Source organism: Cervus canadensis, chromosome 22, assembly GCF_019320065.1.
Source record: "Cervus canadensis isolate Bull #8, Minnesota chromosome 22, ASM1932006v1, whole genome shotgun sequence".
NCBI classification, from domain to species: Eukaryota; Metazoa; Chordata; class Mammalia; order Artiodactyla; family Cervidae; genus Cervus; species Cervus canadensis.
Genome location: NC_057407.1, coordinates 40558637 through 40583397, shown reverse-complemented (window position 1 = coordinate 40583397; position 24761 = coordinate 40558637). Strand labels below are relative to the sequence as shown.

The window sequence follows — 24761 nt, the reverse complement described above, 5'->3', positions numbered from 1 at the left end:
CCAATTAGGGTCAGGAACCCTGGGACACTGCCCACGGGATTTATGACTTCAGGGGGGCTGTAGAACCTTGCCTACCTAATTGGGCTGATAAAAACGGGATCCCAAAGGTAGGAATGTGTGATGCTTATGTTGTAGGTAAATCACTTTTCGTTAATTTTATTCATTCCATGAACTGTGTCAAGGGTATGATTTCAAAAGTTCTACTGAATATGCAGGTGATTATGAAGCCTCTATCTGGCCTCTCTGACCCTCCCCCTTCCCCTCTACAAGCAGTAAAAGTTGTCTTTCTACAACATACACTGGACAACATACTCGGAGGCCTCCTGTTGTTAGCCGTCCTGCTCTGAATGGATTCTAAAGTCCCAGCACTCTCCCTGACTCTGTCTCCTACTTTCATCCTCTAAATGCCCCGCTTCTATTTTTCAAGTCAAGTCCCTCTCCTCTGAGGGACTCTGTCCACTCTGTCCCCTCTATTATTTCATTTCATGCAGGTTGGAGGGTACCTCCTCCAAGAAGCCCTCCCTGATCAGTCCTACCTAAAGCAGAGTTCCTGAAATGTCTACTCCAACCTCTCCTGTGTTTCTCCAATTTTCTTCTCATCATCACCCGTTTGTTTGCTTGTGGACTTTCTTACTTTTCCACCAGAATGTAGTTTCCATGAGGCCAGAGAACTGTCCCATTTCCTGTTTTATTCCCCCAACACCTGGAAAAGTTACCTGCCACATAGTAGGCATTCAGTAAACATGTGTGGGGTGAATGAATGAGTAATATTGGAAACTGGAAACTGTCAAAAGCTGCAGAGTGAATAAACAGAAAATCACAGGAAACATGGCTGTGGATTTGGAACTATTCTGTCACTGTAGCTACCTGATGAAGCTGCACTTAACAAAAGGCCAAAGGAGGAACACAGTGGGGCAGCTGCCAGAAGCAATGATTGCATCAAAACAGCATTTGAAATGCCAAATTCTTACTGTCAGATCAAAGCTGCAGAGATGCATGCATCGTAAAGACTCTCCAAGCTGTTGTACTGTATTTAAATTACTGCATGATTACATGTAGGAGTCCTAGTGCCTGGTCCTAGGAATGAAGTCACCAGTCTGCCCAGCTCCACTTGGGTTTAACCGCTTCTAGGCTGAGTTCCAGGGCAGGGTTGGTGCAAGAATTCAGTCTCTTGTGTTTCCCACCCACCCACAGTGGGAACATGGTGTGAGTATAAGTGTGTGAGTATAGGTATGTATAGGTGTGTAAGGGAATGAGGGAAGATGAAGGTTTTCTTATTAAAAAATAAAAATGTATATGTATATGTATATACACACACACATAGATATATATATATGGCTCTTGGTAAATTTTCAAAAATGTATTCAGTTAGATGATGATACTGCTGATGCTGATGATGCTAATTCTTCAAACAAAAATATCCAAATTTTATGGAGCATATTAAGAAGAGGTGGCAAGAATACATAGAAGAACTATACAAAAAAGATCTTTACGACCCAGATAAGCACGAAGGTGTGATCACTCACCTAGAGCCAGACATCCTGGAATGCAAAGCCAAGTGGGCCTTAGAAAGCATCACTATGAACAAAGCTAGTGGAGGTGATGGAATTCCAGTTGAGCTATTTCAAATTCTAAAACATGATGCTGTGAAAGTGCTGCACTCTATATGTCCACAAATTTGGAAAACTCAGCAGTGGCCACAGGACTGGAAAAAGTCAGTTTTCATTCCAATCAAAGCAAGGCAATGCCAAAGAATGCTCAAACTACCACACAATTGCACTCATCTCACATGCTAGCAAAGTAATGCTCAAAATTCTCCAAGCCAGGCTTCAACAGTATGCGATCCGAGAACTTCCAGATGTTCAAGCTAGATTTAGAAAAGGCAGAGGAACCAGAGATCAAATTGCCAACATCTGCTGGATCATCAAAAAAGCAAGAAAGTTCCAGAAGAACATCTACTTCTGCTTTATGGACTATGCCAAGGCCTTTGACTGTGTGGATCACAACAAACTGTGGAAAATTCTTCAAGAGATGGGAATTCCAGACCACCTTACCTGCCTCTTGAGAAATCAGGTCAAGAAGCAACTGTTAGAACTGGACATGGAACAACAGACCGGTTCCAAATCGGGAAAGGAGTACATCAAACTTGTATATTTAACTTATACGCAGAGTACATCACGAGAAATGCTGGGCTGGATGAAGCACAAGTTGGAATCTAGATTGCTGGGAGAAATATCAATAACCTCAGATATGCAGATGACACCATGCTTACAGCAGAAAGCGAATAAGAACTAAAGACCCTCTTGATGAAAGTGAAAGAGAAGAGTGAAAAAGTTGGCTTAAAACTCAACATTCAGAAAACTAAGATCATGGTATCTAGTCCCATCATTTCATGGCAAATAAATGGGGAAACAGTGGAAACAGTGAGAGACTTTATTCTTTTCGGCTCCAAAATCACTGCAGATGGTAACTGCAGCCATGAAATTAAAAAGACACTTGCTCCTTGGAAGAAAAGCTATGACCAACCTAGAAAGCACATTAAAAAGCAGAGACATTACTCTGCTGACAAATGTCCGACTAGTCAAAGCTATGGTTTTTCCAGTAGTCATGTATGGATGTGAGAGTTGGACTATAAAGAAAGCTGAGTGCCGAAGAATTGATGGTTTTGAACTGTAGTGTTGGAGAAGACTCTTGAAAGTCCCTTGGACTGCAAGGAGATCCAACCAGTCTATCCTAAAGGAAATCTGTCCGAATATTCATTGGAAGGATTGATGCTGAAGCTGAAACTCCAACACTTTGGCCACCTGATGCAAAGAACTGACTCATTGGAAAAGACCCTGATGCTGGGAAGATTGAAGGCAGGAGGAGAGGGGGATGACAGAGGATGAGATAGTTGAATGGCATCACCAACTTGATGGACACAAGTCTGAGCAAGCTCTGGGAGCTGATGATGGACAGGGAAGCATGGAGTCCACGGGGTCACAAAGAGTTGGACACGACTAGGTGACTGAAGTGAACTGATGGAGCATTTCATCTATTTAATATATACCAGGCCATGACTGTATTGAGTATTTCACACAGAATAAAATGGATGTCAGACTGATCCTTTAAAAAACTAAGTGAAATGCATTTGCTCTCAGACAAGACCCTCTAAGAGTTTCCCATTCTCATCCAACCTGAGTCCCACATGAGTCAGAGCTGTGTTCCCTGTCCTTCTGTCCGTGTCTCCTACCACGCACCTCCTTACGGGTACTGCCCTCCCTGTTCTCTCAAACATTCCTGACCTCCTTCTGCCTCAGGACTTTGCAATGTTCCCCCCTCAACCTCAATGCTCTTCTCCCAGATTGCGTAGTTTGCTTCTTTGCTCACGTTCATCTTCTCGGTGAGGCCTTCTTTGAGTTGTTGTTGTCCAGCCACCCAGTCGTGTCCAACTCTTTGCGACACCATGGACTGCAGTACACCAGGCCTCCCTGTCCCTCACCATCTCCTGGAGTTTGCCCAAGTTCATGTCCATTGCATCTGTGATGCCATCCAACCATCTCATCCCCTGATGCCCTCTTCTCCTTCTACCCTCAATCTTTCCCAGCATCAGGGACTTTTCCAATGAATTGGCTGTTCCCATCAGGTGACCAAAATACTGGAGCTTCAGCTTCAGTATCAGTCTTTCCAAAGAGTATGTGGGGTCGATTTTGAGGACCTATGCAAAATCGCAAATGCTGCCCCTTCCACGATTCTGGTGCTTCCTTTCCCCTTCACTTTGTTCCATATTATCTGCCACAGTCTGACATTCTCTACACGTTCCATATATTTATTCAAAGTCTTTCTTCCATCCATTGGAACGTAGACTGATAAATTAACCTCTTTTGCTTCCTGCTGTTTTCTCACCATATACAACCATGTGTGTGTATGTCTGTGTATTGTATACATATACACATATATATATATATATACACACACACATACACACACATATATATATATCCCATATATATGGAATGTATATATGCACATATGCATACATATATGAAGCTCTAATACTTTGGCCACCTGATGCGAAGATCTGACTCATTGGAAAAGACCCTGATGTTGGGAAAGACTGAGGGCAGGAAGAGAAGGGGGCAATAGAAGATGAGATGGTTGGATGGCATCATCAACATGACAGACATGAATCTGAGCAAACTCCAGAAGATAGAGAAGAACAGGGAAACCTGGAGTGCTATGGTCCATGGGGCTGCAAAGAGTCAAACATGACTTAGAGACTGAACGACAACATACACATATAAAAAGAATTAACTGATTCACTCCTCCTGGTAATCTTTTAAGATAAATATTATTGACATTCTCATTTTATAAATAAAGGAGTAGATGTACAAAATGGTTAAGTAATTAAAACAGGGTAAGGATCATAAGAGACTACTATGAACAAGTACATACCAACAAATTAGACAGCCTGGAAGAAATGGAAAATTCCTACAAACACACAACCTACCAACAATAAATCATGACAAAATACAAAACCTTAAAGGATATATTACTAGTAAGGATATGACATCAATAATCAGAAACCTCACAACAAAGAAAATTTCAGGTCCATATGACTTCATTGGTGAATTCTACCTAACATTTAAAGAAGAACTAATACAAATCCTTTTCAAATTCCTCAAAAAATTGAAAGAGTAAACACTTCCAAGCTCACTTTACAAGGCCAGCATTACTCTGATGCAAAAGCCAGACAAGGACACAAGTAAAGAAATTATAGGCCAATATCCCTGACGAACTTAAGTGCAAACATTTTCAACAATATTTTAGCAACCCATATTCAATAGTATGTGAAAAGGATTACACACCATGATTAACTGGGATGCACAAATCAATCAATGTGATATATACCACAGTGACAAAGTGAAAAATAAATATTGTATTATTATCTCAATAGGTGTTAGAAAAAGTATGCAACGAAATTCAACATCCATTTATGATAAAAACTCTCACCAAACTAGGTGAGAGAAAACATCTCTCAACATAACAAAGGCCACAATGACAGGTCCACAACTAATATACAGAAAAAGCTAAAAGTTTTTCCTCTAAGATCAGAAACAAGACAAGGATGTCCACTCTCACCACACTTTTATGCAATACAGTATGGGAAAACTTGCCAAGCACTTAGGCAAATGAATAAAAGGCATTCAATTTGGAAACGAAGACGTAACTGTGTCTATATGACATTATATTATAGAAAATTCTAAAGACTTCAACATAAAAACTATTAGAATAAACTAATTTAATAAAGTCGCAAGATACAGAATAAACTAATTTAATAAAGTCGCAAGATACAAAATCAATATAGAAAAAGTTAGTTGTGTTTCTATACACCACCATCAAACTGTCAGAAATAGACATTAAGAAAACAATCCATTTATAATTGCTGGAAGGAAAAAAAAAATAAAGAAATACCTTGGGATGAATGTTACCAAGTAGATAAAAATCTGTACATGGAAAATTTCTTCAGCTTCAAGAGCCTTTCTCTGTCCAACAATGTTTGGTCATCTTTGAAGATTTGCTTTGTCTTCATGCATATATTCCTTCAGTGAGGCTGATTTCTCTCATTTCTATCTATAAACCAACTTCCCTATGGTTTCATACTTTAGCACTTCTCAAAGACATTAGTTTACATGACTCTCCCTACTTCTAAACAGTTTATTGAGGGCAGGGGCTGTATCTTACTTCAAAAGAGATTCATTCCTTTGATTGGTTATTCATTCATTCAACCCACAGAGGTTCACTGAGTGCTTACTAGGGCTAGTCACCGCCTGGGGTCCCAGAGATCCAGAGAAAAACTGGAGAAACCAAGCATTTGGGTGAAAAACACATGAACAAAACAATAACTGACAGCAGGTAATGATGAGTGCTAGGAAGAAACAATATATCTGGGAGAGAACTTTAACTTGGATGGAGGAGAGTTGAAAGACCCCTCTGATATGTCTATAAACTGAGAGCTGCGTGATGAAAAAGGCAGCATGAGAAGACATCTGCTCAGGTGACAACATCTGAGACAGAGGGAACACTTGAGCTAAGGTCCTGGGAAGGAAATGGTCTCAGTGTGTTGAGGAGAAGAAATAATATCAGCAAGACCAACAGGAATGGAGACCAGTATGGAGATTCCTTTAAAAAAAAAAAAAGAAGAAGAAAACAAACTAACAACTAGGAGCAAAACTATCATATGACCCAGCAATCCTACTACTGGGCATCTAACCTGAGGAAACCATAATTTTAAAAGACACATGTACCCCAGTGTACACATGTACTGCAGCACTATTTACAACAGCCAAGACATGGAAGCAGCCTAGATGTCCATCGACAGATGAATGGATAAAGAAGTTGTGGTACACATATACAATGGAGTATTACTGAGCTGTAAAAAGGAACAGATTGGAGTCAGCTGCAGTGAGGTGGATGAACCTAGAGCCCGTTATACAGTGAAGTAAGTTAGAAAAACAAGTATTGTATATTAACACACATATATATGGAATCTAGAAAAATAATACTGATGAACCTATTTACAGGGAAGGAATGGAGATGCAGACATACGAAACGCAGAGGGGGAAGGAGGGGTAGAATGAATCAAGAGACTAGCACTGGCATATATACAGTCATGAGTGAAATAACCAGCTAGTGGAAGGCAGCTGCACCGCACAGGAGAAAGTAACAACACTGTAAAGCAATTACCCTCCAATCAAAAAAAAAAGACTAAAGGGAAGTCAATGAGCATGAAATGCATAGGACACAAGGATCAGAGAAATACGAAGGCACGAGATTATCTGTAACTCTTGTGGTCAATAAATCAGATTACAAAGATTCTTGGCTTTGCAGGCCACACTAACTCTGCCACATCAACTCAAGTCTGCCCTTGTAGCACGAAAGCAGTCATAGGGAATATGTAAATTAATGAACATGGTTGTGTTCCAATAAAACTTTATTTATAAAAACAAGCAGCTGGTTGGATTTGGCTCATGGGCCACAGTCTATGGCCCTTGATTTAAGTCTCATAGGCTCTAAGGAAGTGCTTAAATACTATTCTAATTTTGATGGTGGTAGGGAGGCAGTAATAATAATTATTGTAATATTATTATTATTATTAATGAGAAGCCACTGGGAAAAAAAAATATATATATATATTTTTTTTTAAAGGAGGTATATGATCCCCAGTTGTTGAGGTCTCTGGGCCTTTCATGTTACAGGCACTTAAATCGGTTGTTAAATAACAAAGAACATTGTAAAAGAAAAGGAAACCGTTTTAAAATTCTCTCTCCTACAATATCTAGCTCAGAGGTAGTAGGCATGGAGGGCAAAACAGATGGTGCCACTGTTGGGGGAAAAAAAAAAGACTTTCATATTTGCTGGTTTCAGTACATCTACTAAACTGTTTTTTTCAGACCTGTGCAGTGGGAGGCATTGGATCCAAAAACTGACTGTTGGTTATAAGCCAAGCATTCAACTGGAACATACAGCTGAATGGAATGCACACACACATTAGAGACACAATTTTCAATTTTAGGTTACCTGAGGACCCATTACAGACACCAATGCTTCTGTATCAGGCAGACCGATTACCAGCATCGCCATTAAAAAATCATTTTCTTACATTTCCTTTTTTGTAACAGCTGTAGTGGGAAACTGGATTTCTATGACAAAATGATAGTCCCTTCCATTCCCCAATGCTTTTTTATTAGGATTGAAAATTTAACGAGCTTTCTTACAAATCTTCTGCACAGCTCTTAATCCTGAAATTAGATGGTGACGTCTCCTCCTCTTACATAGGTATTCCGAGTGTCCAGTTCAATTCCTGTGTCAGCAATTTGCCTTTCTTCTTCATAAGCTCTTGTGCCCTATTTTCACTAGTGAAAAATCTGAAGATTTTGAGCCCATGTCCCACTACAATATAACTGAGTAATGTCTCAATTTCAAAACATACAAAAATGCCAAAATCCTATACACTAATCCCTACTCCTAAATTTAAATTTTTAAACTTTTTCTACTCAATTTAAAACATGTGGGTGGTTCCTTGCCTCTAGTTAAATTTCTTAAAATAAAAAAAAACTGTACAACATACTTCTAGATCTCAAGATCTAGAATGCTAAACAAGGAGATAATTATCTGATTACTGGGTTAAAACTAAGTAACTCATTCATCTGGCATGAGGCTCAGCGCCGGCAGCAGCCCTCACCACGCCTACAGAGCAGCCTTGCGGGGTACTCCAACCTAGGCACTGGGCCGCGGCACTGGGAAGGTTACTGGAGAAACCCAACAGAACTGATAGAACCGGAAGGTAGATTTAGCCAGCCTACATATCCGATCTTGGAGGCGAAAACCCAATCACCACAAACTGATTTGGGGCTTTGAGTCTGTTAGCCAGAATCTCCCAGGTGTGAAAAACGGACTCCTTATATATAAATCAAGCCTCTTTGGAAACAGTTTTTAGCTTCTTGCAAGACAGAAATCAGAAAAGTTAGATCACTGTGTCAACATCCACAGTGAAGAATGAATACAGGAAAGAAAATAGGACTTTTTGTTTCATTCTTCAACTGTCCACCAAACGATTTTTACTGATGATCCTTAGTGTCTGAGGTTCTTCCTTCACATATAAAAAGGCTTTTTTAAATTGGAGTACAATTGCTTTACACTGGGTAAAGTGTAAGTCTTGTGTAGGTTGCCGCTGTACAATGAAATGAATCCGCTCTACATGTATCCCCTCCCTCACCGGCCTCCCTCCCACCTCCTCCTTCCTCCCACGAGGTCATCACCGAGAACAGGGCTCCCTGCGCTATGCAGCACTTCCCACTAGCTATCTGGTTTACCACGCTAGTGTCTATATGTCAGTCCTTATCTCCCAAGTCGTCCCCCGCGCCCCTTCCCCCACAAGGACCACAGGTCTCTTCTCCATGCCTGTGTATCTAGACTTTTTGAAAACCTCAAGGAATTGTTAATTGAGTGGCACAACTTGTCCTTGCCCCCAGATTTCTCTTTGACTATTTGTGGCCCCCCTCCCTTCTCTAATACCCTTATCTGCCTGAGACTCAAATGGGCAAATGTGACTTTTGTTCAATCAGAGGTGAAAAATTCCACATGAGCCTCTTCGAAGTCTGTAAGTGGTATGTCATTTGAGACTATTTGCTTCCTAATGCACTGACTCCCCAATGGTTTTATGTCCAAACCCAGTCAGACCTAGAGAGTCAAGTGCAGTGCTGAGCTGGGGGAGGGGGCAACCAAAGGCACAGGATAATAAGCTGCACAATCAGAGGGTGTGTAACTCCACAGCAGATGATGTGCACCCTGATTCTCAAGACACTGGACCAATCAGCTGAGGACAGCTTTATTCATTAGGAACCACTGCTTATAGTTCAAAACCCCCATTATCTTTGGAAGAAAACAGAGTAGTGGCTACATGCAGACAGCATTTCTAGTATGTAGATACTCTTCAAAATAAACTCTTACTACTGTCCGAAATATGTATCAGCTACCATTGGGCTTCCCTGGTGGATCAGTTGGTAAAGAACCTGTCTGCAATGGAGGAAGCCCAAGTTTGATCCCTACGTCAGGAAGAGCCCCTGGAGAAGGGAATTGCAACCCACTTCAGTATTTTTGCCTGGAAAATTCCATGCACAGGGGAGCATGGCAGGGTACAGTCCATGGGGTTGCAAAGAGTTGGACAAGGCACATGGCATAAATGGGATGAAGATCAAATATGTATTTCACTTTATAAATCAGCATATTACAACTATCATGGAGACCACCACTCACAAGTCACAAGTAATCTCTCTAAAATATAAATCCAACAAGATCACATCTCTGCCCTAAAAAATCACTGAAGCATACTTCCCTCTTCCCTAGAAAACAAGGTCAAGCATATAGGATCCTTTAAGATTTCAGCTCTACCCACTTCTCCCGAGTTAACTCTTGATTTCCCTCTAATCCACACAACAGCCTCTGCTTAACAGTTTCCCCAAATACATGACTATTTCACCAGGTTCACCCTCCTGCCTTGACTTAAACAGAAATTTTTGCTAAGGGGAGCCTAGCATGGGAGGACACAGCTGTCCTTTATTGAGTACTTACCCAAGAGTGTTGAAGTGCTCTCTATACTCTTATTTATATAATTCTAGTTTTATTTTCAATGCAATTTCTAGTGTCAGCACCGGGCGAACAGGCCAATAGGTATAAAAACAACTATTAAGTTTGGAGAAAAAGAAGGAAGAATAGAGGCAGAAAAGGGTTTCTGTGCAAAGCAATTTTTAAAGGCTTTATTGATATAAAAGGACAGCAAGAAGATCAAACCAGTCATTCCTAAAGAAAATCAGTCCTGAATATCCACTGGAAGGACTGATGCTGAAGCTGAAGCTCCAATACTTTGGCCAACTGATGTGAAGAACTGACTCACTGGAGAAGACCCTGATGCTGGGAAAGATTGCAAGTGGGAGGAGAAGGGGACGACAGAGAATGAGATGGTTGGAAGGCATCATTGACTCAATGGACATGAGTTTGAGCAAGTTTTAGGAGTTGGTGAAGAACAGGGAAGCCTGGAGTGCTGCCGTCCACGGGGTTGCAAAGAGTCAGACATGACTGAGCCACTGAACAATGAACACAGTAAACTGCACACATTGGAAGTATGCAATTTTATGAACTTTCACACACACACACACGAAACCATCACCACGATCAAGAGATGAACACAGACATCACCCTCCAAATTTCCTCGTGCTTCCTGTAATTCTTCAGTACCATCCTCAACCCCAGCCCACAACTGATCTGTTATTACTATAGATTAGTTTGTATATTTAAAAGAAGTTGATACAAATGGAATCATGAATATCCATTCTTTTTTGAGCATGCCCTCTTTCACTTGGCATAATTATTTCAAATTTGTACATGGTGCTGGATGTATCAATTGCCCATGGCTTTTTACTGAAGAGTAGTACTCTATCTTATGGATAGACTGCAATTTGCTTATCAATTCACTCCTGATGTTTACTTGGATTGTCTCCAAGTTTGTACTACAAAAAATAAATCTACAAAAGCATTCACCTGGACATCTTTGTATAGACTTATTCATTCATGTCTCATGGGTGAAGACAGAGGAGAAATGGCTAGGAGTATGGTTGGTATGTGCTTTCCATTTTAAGAACCTGCCCAACTGTTTTCCAAAGTGATTATCCTATTGTTGACACTCCCACCAGCAGAGTAGAAGAGTTCCTGCCCCAAAGCCTCGCTAGTACCTGGTGTCTTCAGTCTGTTGAATGTTGTGCTCAAGTGCTCTTAAACAAAGCTCGGAGCAGAAATAATTATACTCATTGTGCAGATGATAAACCCTAGGACCAGAGAGGTTAGATGACACACCTCCAGATGTGTGATGATTAGATTCAGAGACCCACAGGAGGATTGAATAGGGAGGAATGGTCTTTCAGGACCAGAGGGCAACAGGGACCTGAACGACACCCTAGTGGGCCCAGTATTATGATCTACGGTATGGGGACCTCAGGCCCCCAAGGCTGGATTTGGCAATACTCTGACTGCTCATGAGTAGACCATGCTTCGTTGGGATTTCTTGTGCTTTGAGAAGAGCTGTTTGTGAAAATGATGAGTGGTCTGTGACACTTTTAGACTTGCCTGAGAAGAGAGATTTGTCTGATTCTCCTGATTCTAGTTAGAAGGGTGAGGCCTTGTTCTTTGTTACTAAGTGTTTCAGTGGCTGGGGTCTCAAAATGAAAGACTTCTAAAAAAAAAAAAAAAAAAAAAAAGAAAGACTTCTAATGGGGAAACTGGGCTCCAGGGAGCATACTGTGGGGAGGAGCAGACTCAAGACTCTAGCTGAGTCATCTTTTTAGCAGAAATGTTTTTCTTGAGTGAAACAAGGTTTGGACACTGTGTTCAAACCTTCAACGACTGGGGCCTTTGCTTTAGTGTACTAAGTTATTACCTTACCAGTTCTAGCTCAGTTCAGTTTTGCATATGCTCTCCAGTTTTACCTGTCAAATGACCTTTTCTGGCTAAAGGAAAGGATGAAGATGGTGAAGGTGCCAACCGTCCTAGGTTTCTGCTCTTGAAATCAGCTGATGCATCATAAAGGGAGTCAAGAGGACTGTCCTATCCCATGCTGTTGGTACTACCAGATGTGCAAACAGCCGGCTTCAGAGGACTGTTAGGAGAAGCTCAGGTACCACGAAGGTCACAGTAGGAAGCAGAGAAGAGATGGTTTCACAAACTTTTGATAAAGATTTGAATGGACAAGACTAAAGGGCAGAGGTAACACCTCAACCATGAGTATCCACGCTCATCACAGTGTGGGTGGAAGAAGGGAGGGCCTCAGCATCATCTCTTCCCTGGGATGGTTCCCTCCACTGTGTTTGGATGTGAGGGGAAGGTATTAGTAAGCATTCCAGAAGGGAAAATAATTTTAAATGTGTGTGTGGGGCCAGGAGTATACTCATACATCTCGAGGTAGAGCCATCAGGCTGTTGACAATGATTGTCTCTAGAGGGTTGGATGATAAGAGCCCTTTCTTTCCTCACTTAGTTGCTATTTGAAAAGATTAAAAGTGGGCAATGTTACTTGCAAAAACCTACACACACAAAAAAAATCTGTATCTCTTATTTCAGCAATAAAGCAGAATAACACAAAAAGAAAGATAAAGTAAAGCCTATTTACATATTCTTTTAATGTTCAAACCATTCAAAACACTGTTTAGACCTGCTCTATCTTTTCTAGTCCCTCAGGCTTCCTTCAAGCCAATGCCATCTTTTTATCCATGTATGACAATAGCTACTTAACTAGTTACCTAGTCACCTCACCTCGGTTCATCGTCCAGTACTATCGCTGGGACTCACGTTCCAAGATATCCTATGCTCACATTCCTCTCACACTTGGAAACTTTCGATGGATCTCCATAGTTTTACAGACAAGGTTCAAACACAGCCCTTCACAGTTTGGATTTGTTAATCTTCCACTTCATCATTATCTCTGTTTCAGAGTTTAGGCCCCCAAAACCAGAGAAGAAGGTTGGGGTTGCATCACAGGGAACAAGGGTTAGACGCTCAGTCATTCATGTCTGACTCTTTGCGACCCAATGGACTGTAGCCCACCAGGCTCCTCTGTCCATGGACTTCTCCAGGCAAGAATACTGGAGTGGGTTGCTATTCCCTTCTTCAGGGGATTTTCCAGACTCAGGGATTGAACTCAGGTCTCCTGTATTGCAGGCAGATTCTTTACCATCTGAGCCACCGGGGAAGTCCCACATCACAGGGAAGGCCATGCCTAACTCAAAATATGCATAAGGGAGCATTTCATCCTAAGAAAGAACACTGGGTGTTTCAGTTTACACGCTGCAGTATTTAAAATTCACTTGGCCCACCCAAAAGATGTGATTCTTGCCAAAAGTTTGATGTGAGAAGGAAACATGGGGTTCACATTGTGTCAAATTTTGCCCATATGATGAGGTTTTAATTAATTTTTATTATTACACCCTCTCAGGTTTGCAAAGTCAAAATATCCTACGTGCAGTCTTATTTCCTCACTCCACAGACCATATGTTGAAATCAGTTTCCTTTTATTTATTCACATTGGATATAATTTCTTACTGGATTGTCTTAGCATTTCCTCTGCTTGTTACCTTCCGGTTCTTTATTGCATTTTTCCCGACACTTAACTGGAGGTCCCTTTCTCTGTGTGCCCATCTTGTACTTTTTGTGTGACAACTATAGTTTATTCTAAACTAGGTGATGTTTTTTGAAGGCCTGTGTGGACCACTAGCTTCCCGTTCCCATCCTGGAAGGATGGTGTCGTCTTTACATCTGCATCAGAGACCTTCACAGAGCACTAGGGGCATACTAGGTATTTCACAATAGTTCTTTCAATTGCTGAAAAACCAGGAGAAAATTTTAATCAAGTCAAATAGCGCTGAAGCATAAAGTGATATATTACTTTCCAAGAGAACCAGGTCTTTTCCTTCCTGCATGGCACTGGGCAATTTTCAAAAAAGAGATGTATGATCAGAGACAAAAGGAAGACTAATTAAAGCACATCCCATTTCCCTGACTATTCTTTGCCTTTAATCAGATTAATCTTAATGAAAACTGTTCAGTGTCTTTAGCACAGTGACAACAAACAGCTCGATGGGAAGAGGTATCTGCAGTCATTTGTTGGAACCCAACACTAAGTCAGAAATAGCACATGGATGTCAAGCTCCTTCCAGTTCTGATGCATTGGTAGTGGTTGCCTAAACACTCTTAACAATAAGGATTTTAAGACCACTCCAGGGTTTCAGGGGAAGCATGCCATGACTGATTAGTGATGTCTGCCTTGGGCATGGATTAGGGGATGATTACCTCCCTGCCTAGTATTTCTGATCCTGGGCTGGTCTTGCTTTGCGTTCAGATTCTGGGGTGCTATCTGCTACCAATGAAAGATCAGAAGGTCTGGTGTGTAGTTCCAATCCTTCAGGAAATACTTCCGGGGAACACATCTCCCTGCCTGCTCTCTTGTTATCTCTGGTTCAGGGCCAGTGCCTTGGGCTTAGCTTTTAAGGGCTCCAGTCCAAACTATGAAGTTGATGCTTTATTCAAACCTTTTGACTCCATACTTTGTCTCTGACCATGGATAGTATCTTTCTGACCTTTTGGTTCTTTGATGGATCCCCCATTTTTTGGCATGAGAATTAATTTATTCCCAAAGCTGCTTAAATTAGAAATCAGGAGATATTTAGAGAGTGTCTTTTGTGGATTAGAACAAAAATACTTAGGCAGGCCCTCTGATCTTTTTCTTTTTATACCAAGGTCTACTTGGCCTTTGTAGAGCAGATGGGTACAAAACTTGTCTCCTTGGCCATGTGTAAGAAATGAAATACTGGCTTACCTAGAAAGTTCTCCAGACAACTGGCTAAAAACCCCAGATAAACATAGCATCTATAGGGTTTCCCAGATTTGGGCAGGGTGACCTGTGTCCTCCCTCCCTGGGTGCACACACAAGTCTTTGTAAAGATATAGCCACAAGCCAAGCCAGTTTTCCATGAAAACAACCCAGCCTCTCACAGACTATCAGAGCATTCTCTAAAGAAGCTAGCTCTTGCTGTACTATTGTTCTACCATTTACAGTGTTTCCTTGAATCATTTCAGTCACATAAATTTAATCCTTAGATAAGGAAACATTATTTTATGGCTAGAGTTTCCCTCTTCCATCCCTGGCCACATCACAAGATCCTCATTCTAGAAGTCACAAGGTTAGCAAGGATAAGAGAAGATAATGGTCATATTCTGTGCCCTCCTTAACACAAGCAAAAATAAACTTCATGAGGGTTGATGTTTTGCAAGACAATGCTTCTATTACTGTGCAAATGTACGTACTTGTACTCTATGCTGTGCTAATGAACTCAACTGATGAGAAGTTTCACAAAGATATCGTTATATAATCAAAACAAATCCAATTTCCTGAAAGAGTAAAAAGTTATTACTGAGCTCATTGCTTAATCTTTCTTTTTTTGTGTGTCTTATAACAATGGAATTCTTCCATTTGAAATACTTCAATTCTTAAATCTAAACAAAAATGGAAGGACTGTGATTTCGTATGTTTTAGGTTGGCAATAATGCCTTCAGTGTGATAGCTTTTTGCATTTTGCAATTTGCTGCCTTCCACAATTCAAATTTCATGGTTTCATTTTTAGAAAAAAAGATATTTTTAATTGATCACTCATGCTTCTCTAGCCATATGCCTACCACAGAGGCATGCACATTTTCAAACAAAATTCACTGTTTCCATTTGGCAACTGAGTACCTTTAACTGTGTGAATCAACAGTGTAAAACATCACATAATCCATTGAGAATATACTAATAGAAATATATGCCTTCTAAACCTTGGTATACAAAGCACACTGCTTAAAGACAGCTTAATTATTCCCGTAATCCTGTTCTCCCAATGCAATGTCTTCTAGAACACTTAGAATCAGTGAATTCAAATCCTGAACACTTCTATACTTCTCAAGTTTTTAAATGGGTAAATTATACCCCTGGATCTTAACTGACAAGATTCAGAGTCATGACCAGAAATAATAAATGAAATGGTAGAGACCTATATTGCCAAATATTCATTAAAACAGAGCTCATCTATAGAACAACTGCAATGCTTCCTGCCTTTCATATTTCTCAAGCATAAATTTCCAAGAAAAAGATTTCATGTTTTTAATTTGCTGATTGGGTAATAGTTACCACATCCATAGACTTTGATGCTGCACATCAGTCCCCATAAATATGTCCATGGTTATCAACTTAGTGGCATACACTGCATTTCACTACTGTAACTGGTATGTCACTATTCCTCTGGCCCATGGATAAAGCAATGAAATGATATTCAAGTTGGTTTCACAGTACGCATGCGTTATGAATTTGAAACACATTTCTGACACATACTATGCTCCTTGTGCATATATTTTAGAAGGACTTACTCTAAGAACTTCCTTTTATGACTCAAACCATAATCTGGAACCATTCACAGTCCTTGGTTTTATAATTCTATGTGGTTTCATTTTCATTTTAAAGACAGCCCAAACTTCTAGCTGCTGAATCAAACCATTTAGGGGAAAGACATATTTTCAGTTGGAAAACCAGCCAAAGTCCACTAATCCCTTCTATGATTTTTACAGAGAACAGAAGTAACAATGTAAACAGTCAGATTCAACTAATTTGAGAAGCAAGGATATGTAAATTTGTAGACATTTCGACTTCAATCCTTGTTTTCCCCATTTAGGGCACTAAGTCCTTGACTGTTTAACAGGCTTCTCCAAAGTAGCATGGAATCGGGCTCCACATCTGATGTGCTGACATCTCACCAAGCTACACGAGTATTCTCTCTCTAGAGCATGCCGTGAGGGCTCAGCCCCAGTTCTGGTTTCAGCTGTACCAACAAGTCAGGGCCATCTTCAGTGAGTAAAGGACAAGACAGCTCATGAAGATCAACCTGTGAGGACTGCCCAATTTGCATATTCCCACAACCATACCTGGGTAGGCACAGAACTCAAATGTACATAAATCACGTTTAGAATCAACACTGTATCACTGCATGATTTGCCCACATTCAAACCTCCAGATCAACACACACTGATTGCATTAAGATTCAACATATTACAACTGCTAAACTCACCAACTCATATAAAACATGTAACTATATGATGGGAGCATGTACACTGAACATGCCCTGGACCAACAGAGTAAAGCCCAATCATTTTGAAAACTTTGAATTTTCATGGCTGAATATAGCTAATCCAGCTGCATTAATTCCATCATTTGAGACAATTAATGTACATTCAGCTGTTGGGAGCCTAGAGTAGAATTATAATCAAAGTTCTCCTATATCCACCAACTTAGAAATCCATGTAGATATAGATGTTGTATAGCTCACATACGTGACCCAATTCACAGTGAGTGCCTACACAGCTGCTAGGAAGAAAGAGAGCAGGCAACGATCACCCTCATCCTTGGGAATATTGGACTATGTCCCTCCTCTCTTATCCCGAGGAAATAGGTATGAAAGAAGAGGGAGTGGGTAGTGAATGAATATGAAGGCTTAGTTGAGACAGCTTATTTTATGCTGGATAATCTCTTGCTACACTGAATCACTCTAATAAGTTAACTTGAAAAGGCTTACCTTTGATTGGTTTCCAGTGGAATGTATGTAGCACAGCTCAATGCAGGTTTTAGACTTCTGCAGCATCCATCTGTACTAATTCAGGATTTGTCTAGGCTTGGGAATATCATTCTACATTCTAAAACCTCTCGCTCTATACATTCAATCTGGTTTCAATATTTACAAAAAGAAACATGCTTTTGAAATGTGCGGTGTGGTGTGCGTTTTCACTTACCTTTTCTGCTGATTGAGCAGTGCCAAAAAAAATTGGGATGAAGGCAAGCCAAACTATACATGTCGTGTACATGGTGAATCCGATGGGCTTGGCTTCATTAAAGTTCTCTGGGACACCCCGAGTCTTGATGGCATACACAGTGCATGTGACCATAAGAAGGATGCTATATCCCAAGGAGCAGATGATCTGTAGGTCCGTAATGTCACACTTGAGAACCCCCCGGGCCTGTTCGGGGTTCATCGTCTTATGTTCATCATAGTCTATGATGATGTTAGGTGGGTCAACACCAAACCAAATGAAAACGCCGAGAAGCTGAACTGATATTAAACTGGAAGTGATCGCCAGCTGTGATGTTGGGCTTATGAGTCTGGGGGCTGTCACTGACTTCTTGCCCTGTTCAAATATGCGGTAAATCCGATTGGTTTTGGTCAAGAGGGCTGCGTAACTGATGCACATACCCAAGCCCAAGAAAACTCTCCGGAAAGAACACACTGCCACATCGGGTTTGGCTATCATCAGGAAGGTGATGATATAGCAGAGAAAGATGCCCGTCAACAGAACGTAGCTCAGTTCCCGCCCAGACGCCCGAACGATGGGAGTGTCGTTGTAGCGGATGAAAGTGGCCATGACGAATATGGTGGCGATGATCCCCAACATGGCAAGAAAGACGGGGATGACAGCCCAAGGCGAGTGCCACTCCAGTTTGATGATGGGGATATCCTGGCAGCCAGTTCGGTTTTCATTGGGTCGCTGGTCATAGGGGCAATGCTGACATGTCATCTCATCAAACTGGTACTGGTAGCCGTCACAGGGCTCACAGGTCCAGCAGCAAGGGGTCCCCTTCTGTGTCTTCTTTCTTTGCCCAGGCTTGCAGGGCATGGTGCACACAGAGGCAGGGATCTCCCGGACTCCTTTACCCCACTGCATGTCCTCTATCTGCAGCGGGAAATAAGGAGGTGAAGCAGGCAGGTTAGTTAAGAGGAAAACACAAACAGTAATTACAGCAACATGTGAGACTTGACGAGGTAAACTAACCAGCCCCAGCTGGTAGAAGCTACAACCAAGATTCAGCCCACACATTCCTCACTACTGTAGAGTGTGCCAAACATGCCTGAGTATAAGAATCCCGGTGGTAGCTTTCAGTAGTACAATTTCCTGTTCCCACCTAGAACCCCAAAATAAGAATGTCCTGAAAAGGAGCCTTTGGAGCTTTATTTTCAACAAACACTCAGAAGATTCTTAAAATTAAAGTCAGTGATTACTGACACGCTCTCTACTGCAGTCTCCTGGAGAATAAGTGCAAATGTCCCAAGTTAAGTTAAAAATCTTTAATATGAAATGCTACATTCATTTCCCTTATTAGATACTTTTTAAAAAAGTGTTTTTTAAGTTATTTTGGATGATATGTCAGAGCTGGCCACTTTTTCTAAAATTCTGTAAGCATCACTGCCATTTCATTGAGAAGTTTCAAACTGAATGAACCTATTCTATTTCTCACAGAGGAGTGATAAGGTTCATTATCCAAAGTTTTAATTGTAGCTCTGGAAGCATTTGATAAGAAAATAATACAGTATGGAAACCTCTCAAGATTAGCCATGTACCCATTTGAAGATGAAATTTAAACTAAAACACTATATCCTAGAGGAGGATGAAAGTATGCTTATTAATTAGAATACTGACTTTCTGGAGGGGAATTCATAATTAACAGTCTTCTGAGAAGTAACGGCATTAGATACAAATAAGAGCTTTATTGCTGGGATGAAATTTCATCTTTTCCAGCACAGCATCTATTAATTTTATTTTCCTGATATCAGTCCTCTGAATTTCACCCTCCACCATGTGCTTCTTGTGAGATATTGGGAGGTCCTTTGACAATTACTTGGAGGGGTTTTTACAACCCAGTATGCTGAGTCCCGCTCTCGGATTTTTTCTGATTCACTGGGACTAGGAGGGGACCCGAGTGTATATATTTCTAATGAAATCTCAGATGGTGTAGCTAGAGATTCTCTAGCCATCACACCTTGTGAACACTGACATATTTCAACCTCCCAGTCACAGAGACTGAATCAGGAATGGGGTCATTATGGCATGACACAGAATTTAACTTTCTGACTTTTATAGAGATTACATAGGATAAAAATCTTTGTTTTTGCTGGATTTGCAGTTTCTGGGATATAAAGATGTGGTGTGCATGGCTATATGAAGAAAGGCATTTGCCAGAGAAGAAGCCAATATAAAGGAAAGCAGAGCAGAGAGTTGATGAGAAAGATAACCCATGAGCCTGCTTAAGCTCCTGGATACAGCTGTGCCTGAAGCAGGTTTTTCCTACATTGTCTCATTATGTGAGCCAGGAAATTATGCTATGCTGAAATACTTTGAATTGCATTTCTACTACTTATCACCAAAGGTCCTGACTCTGGGAGTTGGTGATGGACAAGGAAGTCTGGTGTGCTGCAGTCAACGGGGTCACAAAGAGCTGGATGTGACTGAACTGAACTGAAGGGTCCTGAAGAATATACCAACTAAATAAAGAACTTCAGTATCTGTAATCTGCAAAGTGATTCACTTAAAAGAGAAAAATGCAGAATAAATTCCAATGAAAAAATTTGGCTGATAATCCCCATACCTAGTTAAGTAAATTCTTATGATATTTCAGCTAAAATATAGACTAGAAAGATACTGGAAAGTCTGAGACTTTTTTAAAAATGCCTACTTTTAAGAGATGGGGGGGTACTAATTTATTGCACAGTGAAATTCCATTGCTGTGTTAAAAAACAGGATGCAGTGTATTGCAGGGTGTGATACTTGAATGAGAACTACATTTAACATCTGAATCAAATGTAGTTAACTCTGGAAGAAAGAATGGTTCAAAGATTAAACTTTATAAAACATAACCTTCTAGTGGTTGAATTTAAACTTTAATCAGAGACCTAAGAATCTTTGGATGACTCCTATGAACTCATTTGCATGAGCACAAAGCCCAAGTCAGCACTAATAAATCTAACTAAATTTAAAACATAATCATTTCTTTCTCAGCATCATCATTTTTGAGCCAGTAAGTCACTGGCAGCTATCCCAAAGTCATAAAAGTAAGGAAATAATTTGTAATAAAAGAGAAAAAGACATGCATTAACTTTACAAATGTCCAATTTCAAGAAGTGGGAGCCTAAAAAAATTGCTATTATTAATACAAATGTTTCCAAATGTCAAAGTAAAAGGCCCTACTCATGATCAGTAAGAAAGATTAACAACAACAAAAAAAACCTTACAAATAAATTTCATTAGATAAGCTTGAGATTGCCTGATTCCAACACGAGTGGAAACTGAAATGTCATATGATTAAACTTGATCTATGGAACAGATGTAGGGCTCACATATAAAAACAAATTATCATTATATGTAATATTTTAAAGCCAATTTCAAATGTTGCCAGCTTGCAACCCCCTCCTCCTTTCAAACAAAATGGTCAGCAAAGTTAAACAGATTTTCTTCCCTCAGACTTAACCAAATATATACAAAAGCTATAACCACAAACATTACATTGACTGATTACTTAATTTGTTTTCAATTTTCATTTAAAGTAGATCTCCACTCAATTTAATTGTATATACTAAAGCAATAAAGTTGCCTCTTGCTCCAAATGAACAAAAGTCTAATTTACTTGCTTTGACAACAAGAATCATTATTGAAAATATAATCTATGTTCCATAAATGGACCGACTAACCTTTAACAGCTCCAGTTAGTGAGAATTTTGTTAAAGTGATACACATGATTTGTCTATATCTCTACCTATCCACACAAATTCGGAGCCTTGTTTAATAAGAAGAAACAGTTAGCTGCAAATGCCCATGGGCACCTATTTAAAATTTAGGGCTATGGATTTGTTGTTGTTAAGTTACTCAGTCATGTCCAACTCTTTGCAACCCCATGGACTGCAGCACACCAGGCTTCCCTGTCCTTCACTATTTCCTGGAGTTTGTTCAAATTGATCTCCATTGAGCTGGTGATGCCATCCAACCATCTCATCCTCTGTCAAATACTGAACTATAATGTCAATTGACTTTGTCAAAAGGCTAGAAAGAATGCAAATTTGAAGTTTGTTCTGAACTCTGCAACAAAACTGTGTTTCAATTAGCCAGAAAGCAAAATAAAATTGCAGAAAGATGTGAAAAAAAAAAAAAAAAGAAAATAGAAATCTCAAAGAGTGTCAGGTGACCAGAAAGGAGGGATTCCAAGCCCTGTGCCCACAGATGAACTCAACAGGAGGAAGACTTCTCTTCCCTGGCAAGGACTCAGCCAATGAAAAGCCACGGACCCTTTGCCCTCCAACTTCCTTTTCCCTGCTATAAAAATATTCTCCTTCCCTTGCTGTGAGGGGTCTTGCATGTGGCTTGCCATAGTTTCAGATTCCAAATTATAATTCCCTTGTTCAAATAAACCCATCTTTTCTGGAACAATGTATGTCAGTCTATTTATTTCAGGTTGACAAAGACTAGGAAAAAGGTTAGGATGGTCACCATCATCTTCTGTAGAAGACACAGTTCTAAATTCCCTGATAAGGATGCATCTTCTTCCTGGGCACCCACAGTTTATGGTTAGTGGAGACTGGATCAGCTCAGTAGCTGGCTCATGGAGAAGGCCTGTTGAGATCTCAGCTCTTGGCAAGAGAATAGAACTGTAGAGCTAGTACCATTAATTAACACCATGCATGGCACATAGATTTTTATAAGTAAGTGAATCAAAAGTTTAATAAAGAGAAAATTAGGCAATTCTGGCTAATGAAAGCAAAAATGAGTCTTTTGTGGTGTCCAAGCGAAGTGTTCTTTACTCTTTAAAGAAGAGACACGAAGAACTGACAGGCTGTCATCAGCCTTTGACGTATGCATTTGTCATACATGGAGCTGAAGCAGCCGTTTTGCCACCACAAAGAAACAAATGGAAAGAACAAAGCTAACATGCTGAAGATAGTAAAAGAAAACCAAAATGGAATTTGTATCTTTGATGGAGTTGAAATAACTTTCTAGCGTCAACATGGAGCCACTCCTCTAGGGGGTGTCATGTTAGTAAGCCAACACTTGTATAACTTTCACATTCCTATAAACAAGCTTCATTCAGCCAGAAATGCAGTAGGTCCACTTAGCCATTAGCCGATCTTCAAAGGCTAAGTGAATTCAAGAGATTCTCACTCCAAAAACACTATGTGGGCTGATCAGATAATTTTTATATGTCTTTTCCTTGTTCTTTATTTTTTACCCCATAGGAGCTTTCTGCTTTCCACCCCATTTTTCAGTTCTCTGAAAGAAGACTGTCCACAAAGTGTTAAGTAAAGTGTGCTGGTACCACCTAAATTATCTTTAATCGTTGTTTTTTTTTTTTTTTTTAAATATGGAACGCTTCACGAATCGTTTTTTAACAGTGGCATCATGATGTCAACCAAATGAAACCAATACTGGTACCACCCAACCCTGAATTGTGAACATGAAATGATAAACTTCCCTTGGTTAACCTCATGGGTACCTTACTCCTTGCAGTCAAACATTCTAACGAATACACTCTTTCTTATTTCTGCATCTGGTATGTGAAGGCCTGAGACTAGTGGACAGTTAGCCAATAATTCAAGCTCTTGCATGAGTAGTAGAGAGTTCCAGAGGAAAAGCAAACTTGTGAATTACATGTAATCAGAAACACTTGGCTTTGTCTCCTGAAAGCACTCAGAAAAGAGGGTGGGGAAGACCTGGACTCAGAAAATCAGCTGTGACCACACTGCTTCTGGTTCACACAGAGACAATGAAAAAGCACCTGTCAGCTGAAATTTCTCAGCATGTGCGCTGGCAAAGAAAAAAAGGGTCTGGCTCTATACTCCACAGGGGGTGCAGAAACCTTATAATCACTGGAATTTTAAAATAAAATCCAATGAGTTTCTGTCTTACTGCCAAACGCAGGAATCAAACTGAGTGGATTTTTATAAACATCGTTCAGTGCATCCATTTTTATCTAGAAGAGATCTGTTCCTTTCCTCGCACAGACTTTTTCTCTTTGAAAGAAAATTGTGTCACTCCAGAGATATTTTCTTCGGTGAAATTCTATTTGCATCTTTCCAGCACATACTCTGTAGAGCAGGCTAGCTGGTCCTTTTATTGCACAACTCCCTGCAATATTATTTTTGCTTATTAATACCGTAACAGAATGAGCTAATTTAAAAAGAGCTTTCTATTAAAACACCATTTGTTCATTAAAATATATTTGTCCTGGCTAATATATGGAAAAATCTTTTCAGGAAAAATACACAGGAATGTGGAACATGTAGTACTAGAAAAGAACCAGCTTTAGTTTCCAGTGCGGAGTGGGTCAGGTGGAATGGCTTCACAAGGAGTTTTGTAGCACATCTATGTCTTTTTTTTTTTTTTTTTTTGAGACTCAGTCCTGATTGTTAAACTTTAGGCAGCATGACTGGACTATAAAACAGAATTTCAGGGCTGCTATAAACACACTTAATTCAGATACTATGTATTCAAAATGTGTAATTACTTGTACAATTCATCATTTTTAATGTACTCAAGGAAGAAAGTACCATACACTTGCTTCATAAAACTGTACATAAAAGATTAATACATAAAAGAGTATGTAAAAGACTGGCCTTTAACTATGGTAGACCCTGGGCAACCACAGAGGGACTCAGAGCTTCATCTCACTATCAAGTCCCTTGAGCTCTAAGATGTAGAAATTTCTGTATTGTTACTGAGACATTTTTTCCTGATCAGGCCGCTGTTCCCAAGCTTGCTTGTACATTTGAATCACTTGGGGGTCTTCTTGGGGCAGCATTGTGTTTAAAAGCTCCTCTGACAATATGTAGACAAGTTTGG

General features: G+C 40.1%; 1 protein-coding gene across 1 annotated transcript in view; it reads right to left on the bottom strand.

Moving 5' to 3' along the window:
- GRM7 (glutamate metabotropic receptor 7) overlaps positions 1–24761 on the bottom strand; it is an 872015-nt gene that overhangs the window by 171922 nt on the left and 675332 nt on the right. The window contains exon 8 of the mRNA XM_043443173.1: positions 17898–18833. Within this exon, the coding sequence (XP_043299108.1) occupies positions 17898–18833 (936 nt within the window). The remainder of the gene's footprint in view (positions 1–17897; positions 18834–24761) is intronic.